General features: G+C 45.7%; 1 protein-coding gene across 1 annotated transcript in view; it reads left to right on the forward strand.

The window, feature by feature from the left end:
* The window catches only part of LOC138249661 (uncharacterized), a 170311-nt gene extending 158388 nt beyond the window's left edge, over positions 1-11923 (forward strand). The window contains exon 4 of the mRNA XM_069203621.1: positions 7525-11923. Coding sequence (XP_069059722.1) covers positions 7525-11258 — 3734 coding nt within the window. The 3' untranslated portion in view covers positions 11259-11923. The remainder of the gene's footprint in view (positions 1-7524) is intronic.
* Positions 11924-20060: the final 8137 nt, after the last annotated feature.

Raw genomic sequence — 20060 nt, forward strand, 5'->3', positions numbered from 1 at the left:
CCACACCAGTGGGTTGGTTTAGCCAGATCTAACCCTCCAGGAGAAGATTTTTCTGTCTTAGATTTTAGAAGAATAGTGCTTTCTGGGACAAGAATATGGGGAAAGCCCAGGGAAAGAAGGTCAAAAACAGAAAGAGCCCTCACAAGACCAGCAAAAACTTGCAGAAGGAGGATGGGCCCCAAACCAATCTAACTTCAAGGAGAGCAATAGCAAGGAAAACCTAGTAGGTTCTTTGATCCCTCAAAGGTGGGGAAGTTCTATGACTGGAATCAGCCAGGGCACAAAAAAGGAGATGATATCTGCACAAAGAACCCCCAGGGGAATAACAGTGTGGGTGTGGGGATGGAGATTGTCGCAGAGTTGGGAAAGGGTTTGACGGAGGCAACCTTAGCATCCTTGGGTGGAGTAGAAATTGTAACACTGGCTGCCTTGCCTCCTAGTATAGAGAGGTATAGGCAGAGACCTAAAATCAATGGAACTGAGGTTGAGGCATGGAGAGACACAGGAGCCAGTGTAACTGTGGTCAGAGAGAGTTTGGTTTCTCCATGGCAGATCATACTTGGTGTGTACGCAGGAACAGCCTACCTGAACCACAGCATCTCCTTCCACACCTCCGCCAGATCCCGCCGCTGTGCCCAGATGGCCCTGGCAACTGTCCCTCGCATCTGCAAAACCACCGCCGGAGGACGATCTTTTACCTATACTGCAGCTAAGAGCTGGAACAACCTCCCCCTGCACCTCAGACAAAGCCCGTTGCTCACCATCTTCGGGAAGAACCTCAAGACGTGGCTCTTTGGATGAGGCCCCTCCCCCTCAGCGCCTTGAGACCCTCACAGGTGAGTAGCCGCGCTTTAAAAAATACTGATTGTTTGATTGTATTACCAGGTAACCAATGCAGACAGCAGAGCCAAACTCCATCCCATGGGAATTATGAGTTTGGTAGGGGGAGGTATGACAGGCCTTAAAAAAGTAGATTTGTCTCCTGCACTCCCAGTAGAGTGTCTACTAGGAAATGATCTTGAAGAGTCTGACTGGTCTGGGGTGGAGGGAATGGTTCATGCAAGGATGCTGGACCTCCCTGAGTGAGTGAGTGCTGTTACCAGGTCACAGACTATCCAGAAGGGAAATGCTGGATACTTGGACCTTGGAACAATGGGTCAAGCCTCCAATTGCAAGGGAAAGGACAATGGGTCTGGTGGGCCAGGCAAGGAACTCCAAAGGTACAGCAAAAATCTGACCCTGAGGGGTAGGACCTGACCTCTGAGGAAGGGATTCCATCCCTGCAAAGTCTTTTAGATTTGGCAGAATTGACAGGAGCTGGTTGACCCTCCAGAGGGGAGTTTTTGTGGGACAGAGAGTGTCCCACACTTGAGATCTTGGAGCAGACCAGAAGGATGGAGTTCTATATACTGAGGCCAGAGAATTCAAGGAGGGAGCCACCACGAGGTTAGTGGTCCCCAACAAGTACAGATAATTCTTCCTCGCCTTAAGCCATGACATCCCCTTGGCAGAACTTTTTGGTCCGAATAAGACTTGCAACCAGTTGGTTAACCATTTCTATTGGCACAACATGTCTGCCAAAGTAAAGCAGTTTTGCAGCTCCCGTGCAACCTGTCAGGCCAGTGACAAGACAGGGAGCAGGCCAAAGGCTCCCTTGATACCACTACCAGTGGTAGGGACACCCTCTGAGAGGGTGGGGTTGTCATTGTTGGTCTCCTAGAACCACCAACCGCATCAGGAAACAAGTATATCTTGGTGGTAGAGCACCATGCCACAAGATACCCTGAAGAAATACCCCTCAGGACAGTCACTGCTCCTTCAGTAGCTAAGGTCCTACTTGGTGTGTTCACTAGAGTGGGTTTCCCAAAGGAGGTGGTTTCAGATAGAGGCACAAATTTCATGTCTAACTATCTGAAGGCGATGTGGGAAGAATGTGGTGTTACCTACAAGTTCACCACCCCATATCATCCCCAGACTAATGGTCTGATGGAAGGGTTCAATACGTCCCTGAAGGGCATGAACAATGGCTTGTCTGACCAACTCAGGAGGAGATGGGATGTTCTCCTCCCATGCCTACTGTTTGCCTGCAGGGAGGTCCCACAAAAAGGGGTTGACTTTAGCCCCTTGGTGTTGTTTCTGGGCACCCTGTAAGAGGGCCATTGTCTCTGGTAAAAGAGTCTTGGGAAAAGCTTCTCAATGAAGCCAAGGACAATGGGCTAGATTATTTACTAGGCCTGAGATACCGCATGGCAGAGTACATGTACAAAACAAACAGGAAACTAATGGCCAGCCAGGAGCACATGGAGCACTGGTATGGCCAAAAGGCTGCCATGCACTCCAAGACAATTGATGTCGGTGTTGGAGCCTGTGGCTCCTAGGGCCCTCCAGGACAAGTGGACTGGGTCCTATCCAAACCTTGAGAAGAAGGTTACCTACCTTGTAGACCTTAACACCCATAGGAACACCCACAGGGTCCTGCCTGTAAACAGGTTGAAACCTCACAAAGGCAGGGCAGACTGAGGCAGTGCCAGACCTCCTCTCCAACAATGTGCAAGATGGGTCAGTGGAGGGAGTTGTACTCTCTCCCAAACTGACAGAGGAGCAGCACAAAGACTGCAAGCACTGATTGGTGTATACTCAAAATTGACACTGGTGTAAGCCTACCGATCAAAAATATACTATACAGGTTGTCTGACCATGTCAGAGCCAGCATCAAGGCTTGTTGTAGTTTGACTCTTGCTCTAGGCAAGACTGCTGGTTTAGGGATGACACACTTTTGTTTGTAGGTGACTAGGCCAATCCTACAACATCACAACTGTTGGTCCAACCCTCCCAGCTCACAAGCAGTACCAGCATAGATAGTGTTGATGGCATCTGGTAGGAATCTCTCTGATCATGTTGTCTGAGTAAGATGTATTTATACAGATCTTGTAGGACCCCTGACACAGGTATGTTCCCAAACAATAGATAGCAAGGCATGCTTGGGCCGGCAATTATATAAACAACTCCCTGAAAAGGTGCATTATGTTACTGTCACACGAAAGGTGGAAAGTACATGATGTGAATAGCTATGTATCTCACTTATCTTTGACGCTGATTGTGACACCTTTACAGAGTGGCATTAATAATGTGAAACTAAAACATCTTCCTAACTATAAACATGGCAGCCATCTAGGAAGAAATAATTAAATAAACGTGCTAAAGCAGAACAAGCTAAGTAGGTTAAAAGTCACTAGGTGACGGGTGCACAGGCGTGCAATCGAAAGGCTAAGCTAAACTCCTGATTCCCAATAATACTAAATAGGGTCCACTACATGCTGAGGTAGCTAGGATGCTGGAACTTGTGGCAATTGAGCCCTCTGACAGTCCATGGGCCAGCCCAGTGATGCTGGTGTCCAAACCCAATTCCCAGAGAGGAAATAATGAGTTAAGGTTCTGTGTGGACTACATAGGAATGAACGCAGTCACTAAGACTGATGCTCACCCTATACCTAGAGCTGATGAGCTCATTGTTCAGTTAGGGACTGCTAAGTACCTGAGTACCTTTGATGTGACCTCAGGCTAAGGGTAGATTCCCCTCACTGAAGGAGCAATGGAGAGGTCAGGATTCTCTACACCAGAGTGACATTACCAAATCAAAGTAATGCCCTTTGGCTTAAAGAATGCTCCTGCCACCTTCCAACTGAGAGACAAAGGATTTCCTGTGGGTGGAGAACTGCGGCTGAAGCAGTAAAAGGCAGAATGGGAGTTGAGTAGTCAGCCTGGCCTTCAAAGGGAGAATTACAGTTTAGGACAGCACAGACTCACACCCACATCCTGAAACCTCAGCCCCACAGAAGCCCCTGTAATTAGACTGGTGAATGGGCTGGAAGGGGAGTGTTTGAGAATCTTAGCCACATCAGTGTATTGGCATAGCCAGATCTAACCACTCAGGAGAAAGTTTCTCCATCTTGGATTTCAGAAGAATAGTGGGACAAGAATATGTTATATTTCGAAAGAAGTGTCACGGTTTTCAATGGTCTTACCGTCGAAGCTGAGAGGCATAGGGGAATGGTCCTTGTTCCGGCAGGTTCTGCTCTGGCCGAGGTAGGGGCGACCCCTTCCAGTAGCCACGGTGCTGTTTGGTATGAGCGAACCACTACAGTCCGTGCCCTCCAGAAGGAGTCCCAGAGGAAAAACCCCAGTAGGGTAAAAAACCTCCACAGGAACTCCCTGAAACGAAAGGAGGACACCAAAGCGTTAGGACCGAAGATCAGGAAGACTGGAAAACAAGGCAGGTCAGGAACACACAGGATTCGCAGGAGAAGATCAATCAGAGCATGACTACCACCAAGGAGTGTTGCAACGCAATGGACAAGCAGTTGAGATCCCCTTATATACCCCTAGACAGGAAGTAGGAAACAGGAAGTAGAATACCACCATCTTGGATTGGGGAAAAGAAAACAATAGTGAATCAGGTATGTGCGTCTAACAATGCATGCTGGGCAGAGAGGAAGTGGTCAGCATGCTGGGAAGAAAAAGGCAAGTATAAAGTACACCATGTGCAAGGGTTCGGTTTTGTTCTAAGGATATCGGTAAGTGGTGGGCAGGTAATGTACATGCAAGCAAATAAACGTTAAGCGCATAATGCGCTGTATGCTGCCATGCCTGAAACCCCCTCGGGGTCTCAGGCCCTGCCGCGTCTGCCTTTATGGCAGAACTTGAAATAAGGGAAGTGGCGAGTGCCGCGACCCTTAGACCGGCTCCTTGGATCCTCCATGGCTCTCGCTCGAGCCGCGGCATCCCCCGCGACCCGAGCGTCGGCCGCGCCGTTTACCGCAACCCGAGCGCCGGCCGCGGCGCTCTCCGCGACCCGGGCGCCGGCTGCGGCGAAACTAACGTGCCGCGGCATAACAAGAGGTGGTCATACCTGAGGGTGGCACCCTGCCTCCCGTTGGTTGGGGGTGCCCCCCACCCCCTGTTTGATGCACAGGAACACTGAATAAATATGGAAGAGCTGCCAAGCAACTCAGATCAGCTGCCTGAAACAACAAGGAGAAGAAGGTCTGCCCTGCTGGAACCCTGATCTTCACCCAAAGGACTGCACTCTAAAGGACTGCACCTGCTGCACAATCCAGTACTATAGCCTTAAGGATTTTGCCTAGCTTCACAAGGATTGAGGAGTGGACTCCCTTAAAGCTACAGGTAACAGAGCACACCTGCATCATCTCCACCAAGACGTCCCTATCCTGGAATGCATCCAGTGGACTTTTAAGGATTTGGCCAGGTGCATTGAGGCAATTGTAGACCCAACATCGCAAGGACCATTCAGAGCTTCTATACCCTTGGATTAGTGTTTTTGGACACTTTGAACCCACAAGAGGAACTTTAGGAAGAAGTTCCAGGATTTTTGAGACGTTTGGAGCAATTGTTGGAAAAAGCTCCATAAGGTGACCAACCCGCTCAAGACTTCCAGGAGTTGATCGAGGGCTCAGCTGGACCATGGTGGTACTTTGACGCAAATCTGGGCTGAAGCGGAGCCTTGCTCGATGTTGAGAGAAAAAGCTCTGGAAAAGTTTCTAAGTCCGACGGTAAAACTTTGACCGAGGCCTCCCGCTTAGTGTATCTGACCAGGGCTCCATTGTGGCCAGCCTCACGTTTTAATTTTGTCCCGGTCAAGCACATCCAGATGTCCCAAGTTGGTACTTTTGGTTTTTAAGCAGTAGAAAGTGTTTATTCTTTAAAACTTAATATTTCCATTTCCCTACATTGGATTTTTGTTACTTTTGTCTCTATTTGTTCATAAAAATATAACCTGTGTTTGGAAGTAGGGGATGGATTTTTATTGTGTATTGCATCTTACTTATTTTATGTATTGGTGTTTTCAAATGTTTTACACAGCTGTCTCCTAAGTTACGGTTGCTTGCTCGTAGCCTGCTAACAAGGGTTGAGCAAGGGAATAACTTATTGAGAACTTGACTGAGACTTTTATAGTGATTGTGGCCTTATTACTAGTGGTAAGTCCCTACTTATCCCTACTAATAATCCACCTTCCAACATTATGGAAGCATTCAATGTCTTTTGCACATGATGGAGCACGGCTACTGCTTTTTATTGTTTCTTCTTTAGTCTGAGATGATCTACCCTGAGCGCCTGAGAGGAGAGGTAAAGGGTAATTCTGGATGGGTCCATGGGTGAGGAATAAGCAGGAGGCAGATGCAAAAATAATTTATTTGTGATACAGCCTATCATAGTGATATGAAAACTCAGGGTGGGCTTCCACAAAGATCACTCACATGCTGCTGTGTGTGGTGTATTCCCACAACAATAGATCTACCTCAGCAAACTTTCAAAATATTTGTAAAGCAGCAGTCAGGCCATAAACTATTACTCTTCAGGCAGCTCACCCTTGAATGTTGATAGCAGTGGGCAGATTACCAAGGTCAGAATTGAGGAATCTGTCTCCAAATCCATTCATCATTGTGCTATTGAGTAGCGGCTTACTTTAAAAACAACTGTTTCCAAGTGATAAGGCATCACCAATGGCTGTTTCATGGAATATGTTAATTGTGCTGATAAATTCAGTGTCTGCTGCCCTCCCCAGCTCCTCTGGCTGCTGCTGCTTCTGCTTTGCTGGGATGAACTAGGAGCCTCCTGACTCCCAGTTCGAGGCGCTCCTGTACCCGCAGGCTGACCCTGCGCCTCATCCCTGGTGGTTCTAGTGGCCATCACTGTAAGTATTTCCTTTTCTTTTCTTTCTCTCTGCCGCTCTTTCACTCTTGCGTTTTCTGCCTTTTTCTGCTATAATCTCTTGTTTTTCTCTATTTCTTTTTCTTTCTCCTCTCTCTCGTCTGCCCTCCTTGCCACCGCGAAGCACCTTTTCCGCCTTCCCACCTCCCAGTTGACCGCCACCACATTCCTCTATCCCCCTCCACTCCTTAATGGTGGCCGCATTGCGTCCACGCCGCTGGCAAGCCGGTCAGCACCCGTCTGCGCCTGTACCACGCCCAGCACCAGGAACCCTGGTGGCTCTTTGGTTGAGGCCCCTCACGGGTGAGTAGCCGCACTTTACAAGCATTGATTGATTGACTGATTGATTGAGCATAACAATGAGTATACACTTCCAGCTACCAAGTAATTGTTTTTTCTTTCAGATGATTAGAGGTAGGACACCATGTGGTTCAAGGCAGGTTCAGGACAAACTATTTCACTGTAAAAATCCTTGTGTGGGTGTGATTGCTTTGGTTGCATGTAAACATATTGAGGACAGTAATCTATACCTACACCCAGATCTACTACAAGGTACCAAGCACCACAATATTGTTGGGGCGATCATACATATGGAAGTACAGATTTACTATTCTAACTCTACACTCACTTGCCTTCATCATGATTTAGAATGAGATGCAGGTAGGTTTTTAAAACTAAACATTTATAACACATGCTTGTTTTTGTGAGTTTATAAATACTGTACCTCTCTAGGCTTCAAGATATCCTATGCTGGAAATGATTCTAACCTGCAATCTGTCGGTTTTTATTATATAGGTGTTACTTTATGGAACAATGAAACACTTCAGATGGACGTGGCCACCACGCCTCAACCCAAGACTGAATTCCAGATAATCACATCCGACAGAATTGAAGAGAAAGCCTCCTCTCTCGGTGTTTCAGCATCATTGAAGGCGAGCTTTCTTGGCGGACTGGTTGAAGTGAATGGATCTGCCTCCTATTTAAACGACAAGAAAACGTCAGAGAAACAGGCGCGGGTGTCGCTTCAGTACTCAACCACTACTATATTTCATCATCTGACCATGACACATTTAGGACGACAAAATGTCTCTTATCCTGATGTGTTTGACCAAGGGACAGCAACACATGTTGTGTCTGCTGTACTGTATGGGGCGCAGGCTTTCTTTGTTTTTGACTGTGACTTTTCATCATCAGAAAGCATCCAAGATATACAGGGTAACCTTGAAATGATGATTCAAAAGATACCAACGATTGCTCTTGAGGGGGAGGGCTCTCTCAAAATGAGCGATAAAGAGTTTGAGAATACTGAAAAATTTACTTGTAAATTCTATGGGGACTTTTCTCTAGATAGCAATCCTACTACTTACCAAGAGGCCATAAAAATCTACTCCACCCTTCCAAAATTGCTTGGTGAGAGGGGAGAAAAGGCAGTGCCGGTGAAGGTCTGGTTATATCCACTCAAACAAATTGATCCCAAAGCTGCTCAGGTTGTACATGATATCAGCATTAAGCTAGTTTTTGATGTCCAGGCTGTCTTGGAGAAAATGTCCGAGATTAACATGCAGTGCAATGATCTGATGATGCACCCTGCTGCAATAACCTTTCCAGAGATCAGAAGTAAAGTCCAGCAGTTCCAAGAGTTTTGCAAGCAGTACACCCTGACCTTCCAGAAACAGCTGGCAGAGACTTTGCCATCTATTCGTGGGGGCAAGAAAGAGGAATGTGCCCTGGTGAACATTCTGATGAGTCAAAGGCATTCACCATTCAACTTTCAGTCTCTGTCAGAGTTTCTGGATGACAAACTTCAAGAGATGGATTTTGTGAATTCCTACATTACTCTCCTTAAGGACGTCAGAGTTATAGCCACTGAAAGTGAACTTAACCGCATAATTCTTAATCCCAATACAGAGTATGTGGTGGCATTTACATTCACCTCATTGAAAGATATAGAACCATTCCTTGCAGCTCTGAAAGACTGGCTCCAGGCAGAATTCAACAAGAAGGTGAATGGTTCAAAAGCACAGAGTGATGTCTCCCAGAAAGAGAAAACAAAACAGTGGGTCAGTCAGTCAAATATTTCAAAAACTACGAGGAAATATGTCAAGGCATTCCAAGAATTTTTCATTCTTAATAAGTCTAGGAAAGATACACAGTTCATTGTCTCATCAGTTTCAGATCAAAGTAATCCTGGGGCTTTCCTTTACCTGTATGAAGCAGGAGATCTTTTGAGCACAAAGTTTGAGCCTCCCTCCAAACCCAATCCACCTCTTCCAGGTAGAATAACACACAACAGTGTAGAACTGAAGCTCAGGCCATCAGAGTTTGGACAGGAAGCGATAGAGATGTATAAGATAGAGTATAGAACTACAAATAAGGAAAACTGGGCTGACATAAGATCAGAGCAGAAAACTGAGACATTTACCATAAATGGCCTCAAACCTAATTCAGAATATGAATTCCGCTACTACGCAGAGTGCAAAGCTGGACTGAGTGCTGCTAGTGATATCAAGAGGGCTGCGAAGACTCTTCCAACTAGTCCCCCCGGTGCACCAGCAAGTGGAGCTGTATACTCAGAAGCCATAACCCTCACGTGGAAGGTCCCATCTGTCATTGCAGATGGAGTCACGATCAGTGACTATGAGATAGAATACAGAAGAAAGGGAGGTGAAGGGACACAAGAGAGGGATGTAGGGTGGTTTAAAGAGAGAGTGGGAGAGCAGCTTGAGACTTTTACCATTAAAGGTCTTGATCGAAACACATCGTACCTGTTCCGGGTGTATGCTATCTGCAAGGATGTGGGGGTCAGTGCCCCAAGTGAAAGTGTTGGTATCATTACAACTGCCGATGCAGAAGAGCCTCGAATCGCACAAACTATACTGGAAGGAAGCACCCAACTAAACAAAGACGAGCCTTCCATCTATATGTTGCCAACCGTCTTTCACCCGGATGGAGTATACAGAAAGCACACAATGGGAACCGTAAATATGCAACAAACTCATAAAGTTATTATGGTCTTGGGAGCCACTGGATCTGGTAAAACCACACTCATTAATGGCATGATCAATTACATTCTGGGAGTAGAATGGAAAGACAACTTCCGGTTCAAGCTGATAAACGAAGTTCTGCACAGAAGTCAGGCGCACAGTCAGACATCTGAGGTTACTGCCTATGAAATCCATTTCCAGATAGGATTCCACATTCCGTATTCCCTAACCATTATAGACACTCCTGGATTCGGAGACACTCGAGGAATAGAACAAGACAAGAAGATCACACAAAATATCCGAGAATTCTTCTCTAAACCAGGAGGCATCGATCAATTAGATGCTGTGTGTTGCGTGGTGCAGGCCTCTGCAGCGCGCTTAACGCATGCACAAAAGTATGTGTTTGATTCTGTGCTCTCGATTTTTGGGAAGGACATAGAAGAAAATATCCAGGTTCTGGTCACTTTTGCAGATGGGCAGACACCTCCTGTTCTGGACGCCATCAAGGCGTCGGATGTTCCCTGTCCTAAAGATGATAAGGGCACCCCAATTCATTTTAAGTTCAACAACTCAGCTTTATTTGCAGGTAATGTCGGTAGGGAGGAGGAGAATGCTTTTAACTTCAACGAAATGTTCTGGAGAATGGGACTCATGAGCATGCAGACATTTTTTACGTCACTGTCTAGTCTTCAGCCAAAGAGCCTACGTTTAACCAAGGAGGTCCTGAAGGAGCGCAGGGATCTGGAAGTTTGTGTGCAGGGCCTGCAACCACAAATCAAAGCTGGGCTCATAAAACTAGACGAGTTAAAGAAGACACAGCATGCTCTGGAGCAGCACAAGGATGAGATGAAGGCCAATCAGAACTTTGAGTATGAGGTGGAGACCCACAAACAGAGAAAAGTGGAGATTCAAGACCTAATAACAAATTGTAGCACGTGCCATTTCACTTGTCACCATCCGTGTGGCATTCGTGATGATCGTGCGAAAAATCGCTGCAGTGCAATGCGTGACGGAAATTGTACGGTTTGTCCAGGAAAGTGCGCGTGGGACGTTCACTTCAATCAAGCATATAAATTTGAGTACTATATGGAAAAAGAGAAAAAAACCTATGCAGAACTCAAAGCTAGATATGAGAGCGCATCTGGTGAGGTGATGACAGTAGAGAAGGTCTTTGAGGAGCTTCTTCTTGAATATGATGCGGTGCAAAATACTGTGGTAAACCTCATTGAGAAATCTTCATCAAGCCTGAGACGCCTTCAGGAAATTGCGTTAAAGCCCAACCCACTTGCAACTCCAGAATACATTGATCTGATGATCGAGGCGGAGGAGCGGGAGCTGAAACCAGGCTACAAAGAGCGGATCAAAGCCCTGCATGAGGTCAGGGAGCAGGCTGTCCTGATCCATAAGATTGCCAATAACGAGAAACTGCTGCCCGAAGAAAGTAAAGCGTACACATCTATGAAGAAAAAGGAGTCTAAGGTTACTGCTTCTTTTTGGAGCAAAATTGATATTCTAAGATCTTTATTTAAAAGCAGCAGTAACTAGATATTACCAAAGCATGGCACTGGCCGTGTCAACCATTGGGCATTGCCTTTAATGTCAAACGTTGTGCGACTAAGGGAAGGTTTTATTCTACATCACGGCTCCTCAACTTGCCGGCGTTGGATTGGAGGAATACCTGTTCACACCTGTACTGATTTTTAAGCCTTCTTTAGTAGTGGTCTACCAAGATTTGTTACATCCTATCATTCTTTATACTCATGATTATCCAATGCATTAATCAGAATATATCTATTTAAACAATTTTATATGCAAAACTGAGGCCGGCAGGGAGTGGTAAACAAGAGCATTGATCACACACCCCTCTTCCTTCATTGCTCAACCACCTAAACGAACCCTCATTAATTATGCATCTATCCTATTGTATTATTCGTCGTCCTGTGTTTTTTTCTAGTTTTAGTTTAACTAAAGGAATTTGAGCAGGGGCTTCCTTCCTCCCATCTCCATAATAAAACTATAAATGAATACGCCTAATTCATAGCAGCACAAAATAGTTCCGTACAAAGACGTCTTCAGGAAGGCTAGAAGGAGGATTGAGTCACAGGCCACCCTCATCTCTGAGACGCTAGAAAGGCTGGGGCAGATCCAGTGAATAGTTTTGGCCCGACATGTTCCTTTCATTGGTCAAGCTTACTCGCTTTAACTATGCCGTAGGCCACTCTTGTTTTGCTTAACAGGGGAATTTACAAAGACAACAAAAATTAAAATTTGCTAAAGAGGCATGCTTTTTTTTCTTCCAGGAGTGCACATATTGGACAATACCTTGGGGAATATTTACAGAAAAGGGGCTCATCAGCTATAATGCACCACTTTTCTTGTGCCCCCCCCTACTGGAACCTAACCACACCACTGTTCAGCCGTATTTATAATAAGGTGCACCACAACGGTCATTAGCACAAGAGCGTCAACATTTTTCACGCTATTGTGGCGCTTTGCTGCACTAGTGTCAAAAATGTTGAATATAATGGGTGCTTCACGCTAACACCTGCTCTGAGCGGGCGCTAAAACTGACAGAAGAAATGCTGCAGTGAACCATTTTTTCGGGCCTCCCTGCACCAGAACGCCTCCCCTGCAGGCACTCTGCGTGACGCAGGTATAATGTGGCGCAAGGGGTTACAGAGTGGTGCAATGCATTGCGCCACTATGTATATATGGAGCAACGAAAATGCGTTCTCAATGCCACATTAGCATAAAAAAAATGACGCTAATGTGGTGTAAGGAGGCGCTAGGGACTTGTAAATATGACCCTTTGTATGTGGAATCATGAACCCTCTTGTCTCAAAGTGCGGTTAATGAAAATGAACTATCAATAAAAAGCTCCAGGTAAAGAGGCCTAGAGGGAGAGCGGGCGCTGTGTACTGAGTTGTAGAAACGTAGGTGTGAAGAACACTGCTGTCCTGCAGGAATGACTTCCAGGGGACGCGATGGGCGAGAAAGGAGCTCAGTTGTCTGCAGTGTCACTCATCACCAAGAAGTAGGAAATACCCTCTTTCGAGACCGACTCATCTACAATGTTATTGTTCGGCCACACTGATGCCACCACATGCCTAAAGGGTGGAATCATCGAACCCTGACAGACAATCTCCACCCTTCCATCACCAAACATGTATATAAAAAGATATCTCCATCCTGCCCAGCTCCTTCCTCCCAGAGAGCATCATCAGGTCCCACGGTCAGTCACTTGCTGCAGGGTTAGCAGATTCCACTCACTCCTTCTTTGTTAATGCTTCTCTGTTGGCTCGTTGCGTAAAGACACACAGGAAGATGTACTTATGTCTGATGTTTAAATACCAATAATAAAGCAATTAAAAATAATGTTATTGATTAACCTTATTGTCTGATTGATGATGGTTTCCATGGGCTGTGTTGTAAAGCAAACTTTGTACTACACTGTTACAAACGCAGATATCTGAAAAGCCAATAGGTCTCATCTTTATTGCACTGTACTGTAATTGCAATGTCTAGCGCTTTGACCCTGAGAATGCACTGAAGCGCTTGAAGCAGGCACCATGGTCCGGACCCAGAGTTAGTAGTTCATTTAGTAGTTATTGCTCATTACTAGGATTAGTCTTGACTCTTCTCAAGGAAATCATTCAATGAATTTATTCCAGTTGCCACATGGTAAATTAAAAGAATAGAACCTAGAAGGGGCATGAGAGTCCAGGCAGATGTTTGGTGAGATTATTGGATTTCAAGGGGAGAATAGTTATTATTATGCTGCAGGATTATAACTTTCAAAGAAGGAGAGATTGTGATCTTTGAATCAAAGAGTGAACTATTTTCAGAAATAGAGTAAAAGGGAATAAAGCAAACATTAAAGCAAAGGAGCGGGTTGTTTGAAAGAAGAAAGGAGAGACAACAAGTGGAAGTTTTAAGTCAAGCTCACATTTTCATTCAGGGTTTTAGGAATATAGATGAGACTCTTTGAGATAGCACTTAATCCAAGGATGCGAACTGTAGAAAGAAAGATTATTATATGTATTAGAATCAGGTGAACAGTCTCACCTGCTGGGCAAGACTAGGCCACAGCTTTAGCAAGGGCAGGATCAGCTCAGGAGATGGAAGTGAAAAGGAATGACTGGATGCAAATAAGGAAATATCTAGGGCCTCATTTACAAGGCCTTTACGCCGCTGTTGTGTCGTTTTCTAATCCAGTGGTGGCGTTAGGAGTGCTCCACACTGCTCTACATTTACAAACTGACGCATTGGGCCCAATGTGTCAGTTTGTAAAGCCTTGCGTCACGTTACACCTGTGCCATGTATAATGTATGTGTCAGGAATAAGGCCAGACGCGGTCCAGGTCTCGCCGGAAATTCCGCTGCGCAACTCTGCAGTGACCACTGGTCATCCCCGCTTGTTCTAAGAATGGCCATCAGCATCGTCTGCCCTGTGGTAAAGCTCACATAGCTGCAGGTTCAGGGCATTCGTGGACAAGATGCATTTATTAGTGCTATCCTATGAAGGGACTACATTTCCTATGTTTTTAGAGGCAGCGGCCATCTTGGGGTGTGGCAGCCCTATAGATCCCAGCCACACCCAAGCACGTTGCTCACTAATTTGAAGACTTCGATGCAGCCAGACCTCGTGGAAGTTTCTCTGGAAAAGTCCAGAGTTTCTGAATGGCAGAGTATCTTCTAACCAAAGTCCATGGGGCATCCAAAAATGAGTAAGTTGTACTCGTAGCGGTAAGGCCTTGCTGAATCCAAGTTTGGAGGAAGTTATTACTTCCAATAGGTAACGTGCTTTGTACACATCTAATTCATGGTGTTTCCATTCACAGATGTAAAGCGCTCTTTTGGCTCAGTGATTCAAAGCGTTTCAGTTCACAGAGATAACGTGCTTTGTGCACACGTAATTCAAGGTGTTTCCGTTCACAGATGTAAAGCGCTCTTTTGGCTCAGTAATTCCAAGTGCTTCAGTTCTCAGACGGAAAGCGATCTGGGCATGATAATTCAGGCGCTTCAGTTCCCAGATATAAAGCGCTTCAATTCACAGAAGGAAAAGGTTCTTGGCACAATGATCTAAGTGATTTAGACAACTTGAGTAAAAGCGCTTCCTAGTGTTATTAAGTAAGGCGCTTTAGGTCTTAATGAGTAAAACCTTTTTGATATTTATTATTATGAATGTGAAAGTATTGGAGATAAACCAATCAAAGTTTTCATTGTTCTTTGAATAATTTAAGATATGAAAAAACATATTTAAGTCTTTGAGATTTTCTAAGTCAGGATCAAAGGTTTATGTTGTGAATACATAAATGTTACAGGATTGATATTCTAAGTAAAATCATAATTCAACGTTCTTGCCATCTCTTGAATTTGAGGTTGTGTTTTACAAGGGGCTTTGCCCGCATTTCAGAAGAGGTCTCCACCAGATATCTCGGAGACACATTTAGTCAAGAGTCTATAAATGATTTACGTTTTCTATGAATGAGTAAATGCATATTGTTCTAACCTTTCCTTTTCAGATCTCTCTCCCTGCTGTTCCCTTCCCTAATTCCCTGCCCCCCGACTGGCTTCACCATAACTCTGTGCTATAATAGCTTTCTGAGTTGGTGACGTCGGGAGGTGGGCCTTTTGTTCAGCAACGTGCAGATCCCAAGGAAAGGACCCCGTGACAGTATCTAGGGCATGCGCTTCCATGGGAAAAGCCACACAGAACTGACACAGTGAAGTTTACGACATTTCACTGTGTCATTCTGTGACTTCACTGTGTCAGAATTTTACCCCCTGCTGAGAGCAGGCGTAAAACTGATGCAAGACTCTTGTCAATGGGGCCGTCTGACATTGCTGGAGTAGTGTCATTTTTGAGATACTAGTCCAGCAAGATGTGAGTTTTTAGCGCCACAGATGCATCAGAATTTCTGACGTATCTGAAAAAATGTGTGCCATTGAGCTCTGCCTTGTAAATACAGCACACCCATGGCGGCGTTAGGAAATCGTAGGGCAGCCCTGCGTCAGATTCCTGTAAATTAGGTCCCTGGTGCTTTAGTCTCTGCTCAAAGGACCAGTAACCTCAAGATCATAGCAACATGGCAGAATGTACGGAGTAAATAATGCAGGCATCAAAAAGGAGATTCTGCAAATGCTGGAGCAGATGTCTTGTGATGTTAACCTTTGAAGTTCGTGTCACAGTTATAGTTATAATTAGAAGAGCATAGCGGGGTCTATTTTGAATGCTTTTGATTTAGCATGGCCAACAATGGGGACGGGTCAGCCTCTTCATACAGTAGAAGTTCACTGTGTGCATTTGTGAGAGTGGAGACCCAGACATTGAAGTGAGGAGGATGAAGACAGGACTACCTTCAGATGTTCCATGGAGACTTTGCTAGCAAGGGGTGGCAGACTAGCTCTTCCTGGGATTTGTCATTCGGTGGATGGTAGGGTTGATAGTGGGACTGTAGTTTCTGTTGTTCAACAAACTATAGACATAATCAGTGCAACTGTGCTAGGTTCTATCTTAGGAAAGAAGTTCAGTGCATTTGTAAAGGCTTGCAGGTGCTTATGCTTAGGACCACAGCCCAGTGCCTTGAGCGCTTGTTTTCTTGCAAATGTATGAAGCTCAACTATGTGTTAGGTGAACTCAAATAAATGTGACACAAAACCACACAGAGAGGCAACATATCAGCTTATATTGAGACTGGAATACGTGGAATATCACATAACTGTGCAGCACTGGTAAGAAAGAGTGGACTCTGCACTGACTGACAGGGAATGTGAATACTCAACAGAGAGTATCCCAACGTCTGTCATAAACTTACAGAGGAAAGGTACTACAGCACTGGAGGAAACATGTAGATCCCACAGCCCGCTACTGCACGCATCAGATTGCTCACAGTCAACCAATGATATCGTTCAAATGCAGGAAATCTGCCTGGCCTCAGTACTTAAACACAGAAGCATGAATGAATACTGTGCACTGGAACAGGCCAGTCTGGGCTTCAGAACCAACACCAGTGCTTGCTGAGACCGCGTTGCCAGCACATCTCAGAACCTCTAATTACCATCTGATAAACCCATTAGGACAGTTGGGTTCTAAAATTGTTTGAGGCATATGATATCTAGTTCATGTTACAAGGCAATTATCCGCCTTGCCTTCGTGGATGTGGAAACCGCCCCCTCAGGGGTTCTTTTGTGGCGTGCTCAGGGTTGACAGCCGGTCCTTTTTTTTGTGGCTCAGTCAGAGACATCTACCTTAGGTTTTGCCTGTCGCTCTGCCCACACCTGAGAACCTTTGGATCACAAGGTACACAAATGCACCAGCACATGATAGGTGCTGATCTCTGGGGGAACTGCCCTCATTCACAGCGATACCCTTCAGTATTTGATCTCTCCATCCATGTTGTAGAGCCCAGGCAGCTCCCCATGCTTCTCTGCTGATGCCAGTAGTGACAGCCATACCCAGGCTCCTATTTCACAAGTTGCTCAAACTAAATTGCCAGAAGAGCTGAATCTTGGCAGCTAGAGTGAGTTCTTTTATACTACTGAATGAAATAATCAAGCTACAGGTTTTTTTACAACTGCATTTGACACTGACAGTTTTGTTTCACTTAGTGCCTGATTATGAGTCTGGCGGTCAGAAAACCCGCCTGCCAGACTCATGGTGAGGAGACTGCAGCAGAGCTGGGAGTCTCCCCACCAGCCCCATTATGAGTTTTCCACCGGGTTGACCGGTGAGCCCAGTGAAAAACATGCAACACAATCGGACTTGGCGAGTCCAATGCCAGCGCACAGAGAGCCGCCTTTGTACCCCCAGAATGCACACTGTCTGAACAACAGACAGTGCTCATTCCAATGGTGCGGGGATGAGAGCCCCTGCACTGCCCACTACAATGTCATGCCATGAAAAGGCTGATGGAGAATATGGTAGTTATCAGCACAGCGGCTCTGTGGCTGATTAAAACCACACCGCTGTCATCACATCGGCATCAGAGATCCTGGCGGAGGCAGCAGTCTTTTGGCAGCACAGACCGCCAGTCTTGTAATGTGGCGAGAAGACCGTCACAGCTGCGGCGCTCTGACCTCCACCATGAGTCTGGCGATCTTCAGACCACCAGACTTGTAATCGGGCCCTAAGTCTCACACCAGCCCTCAATGAGAGCCTATAAGTGGGCCCTACATCCTGGGCCAGTCTTCACTGAGAGTGGAGAATGTACAGGATGAAGCATGTACACCTACAACGATCCTTACTTTGGGAGCTGGACCTCTGGCAGCAGGGGCTATCTATATGGCTGCAAGGACCTGCCTTTTTGTCTTTGCATCTGGATGTATGGGAACTTCTCCCTATGTGTTCAGTGATGATTCAAAAACAAAAGAGGGGAAGGAAAACAAACTAGTTTTCATATCATATATGAAAGGTACTTTATTGTATTGCCATCTAAAAAACTTTCAAAACAGTTTTATAATACAGAAATCATTAAATTCTCCACTCCTTTATATTAGTTATTTTCACCAGTTGCAAATGTTTTCACATAGTTCTGCTAAGCAGAATATGACCAGGGTGTCTTGTGAATAAAGGAACGCTAGAACTCTTTTGGTTCCTACTGTACACCATAGACCTGTGATATAAGAGTTGGAGAGATGAGTTGACGGCGGACGTAGGCCCATATTTATACTTGTGACGCAAAAGCTGCACAAACGTACAAAATATAATTGTATTTTGTATGCTTGCGCTGCTTTTGCGTCAAAAAGTGACACATATGCGGCGCAAAAAAGTGATAAATATGGGCCTTAGAATGTTGAGTTCTGACTTACGTGCAGCAGACTAAAGATGTGTAAATCTATTCTCCATGTCTGGTGTGGTTACTGACAGGACAGTACAACTGGTGACGAGATAGGGAATACGAATTCTGGACACTGAAAATGCTCTTTCAGAGAGTTTGCCGTGATCCAACAAACTGCTCGTGCGTCACACATGTGCCTCTGTCAAAGTTCAAAATCGATGCAGGTAGTGGTGCAGTCTCAGGAAAACGTCATCCTGCATAAGATGCTTAAAGATAAAGAATTCAAAATTGAAAATCTACATGTTGGTGGCCAGGAACTGAATGAAATGGCCACAAGCAAAATGTACTGAATTACTGAAATTAATGCCCTACTGTAGGAAGCTGGCCTGCTGTGTAGTGGGTACCTAAGGTACTTACAACTTATACCAGGTCCAGGTATCCCGTATTAGTGAAATGTAGGCAGTGTCTAGAAGCAAGGCTCTCTAGAGGTAGCTGTGGATGAACAGTCAAGGCCTATCTGGGAGACATGCAAAGCTCATGCAGTACCACTGTAGTCAGCAATTATACACATGAAAGAAACCACACAGTGTTACAAAAATAAAGGTACTTTATTTAGGTGACACAGAACCAAAAATATTATAGAGGCAATACTCACTTAGGAGGTAAGTAATACACAGGATATATGCACTAGGTGTCAGAAATAGGCATAATAATGGAGAATAGTGGCCCAATGGGGAGCAGAAACCATATACTAAAAACATGGAATGCAAGGGGGTCACCCCCACCTAGGTAAGTGGAGTGTGTAGAGGGCCACTGGGGGTACCAGGAAAGCACAAAGGCAATTACCACAACACCCCCAGCAACTAGGAAAGCAGAAGTAAATTACTAGAATTTACCCAGAACACTGACTTAAAAGAAAAGAAGAGGATTGTAAAACTGAGAGATGACTGCAAGAAACCACCAGTGGATTCCAGAAGAGGAAGACCTGTGGAAAGAGGGGACTAAGTTCAGAAGTTATAGCAGAGTCCAGTGGGGGTAGGAGCCCCCACCCGCGAGTTGAGGATAGCAGGAGTTGGTCGCCAGTGAGGAAGGAAAGTCAGCACTTCAGCCCTGGAGTTGGGGTTGAGCTCCTGGAGGATGCAGGTGATGCCCCACATCAGAAGTTAGATTGCAGTTGGGTTTGTGTGTCCGCATTCGACCAGCAAGCCTTGGCACAGGCAAAACTTGCGGTTGGCAGAAGGTGGTGCTACCGGGGACAGCAAGGCCCAGGGAGACTAAACTCAGGAGGGTGAGTCAGAGGGTAACATCATCGCAGAGAGCCCACAGAAACAAAGGCAGCACACACAGGAGTCCACAGGACAGGGATACAGAAGGTGCAAATGGAGCCCACACAGCACTACGAAAAAAGATCCCACGCCACAGGATAGTCACTCAGGGAGCTGTGCGTCACAGGAAGGAGTGCTGGGGGCTGGAGCTGCACGATGCCTGAAGACCCCTTGGAGGAAGTGCCAACAAGCCTTGGCAGCTGCAAGGGGGTACTGTCCTGCGTGGGAAGGCAAGGGCTTACT

This window comes from Pleurodeles waltl, chromosome 8 (assembly GCF_031143425.1).
Source record: "Pleurodeles waltl isolate 20211129_DDA chromosome 8, aPleWal1.hap1.20221129, whole genome shotgun sequence".
NCBI classification, from domain to species: domain Eukaryota; kingdom Metazoa; phylum Chordata; class Amphibia; order Caudata; family Salamandridae; genus Pleurodeles; species Pleurodeles waltl.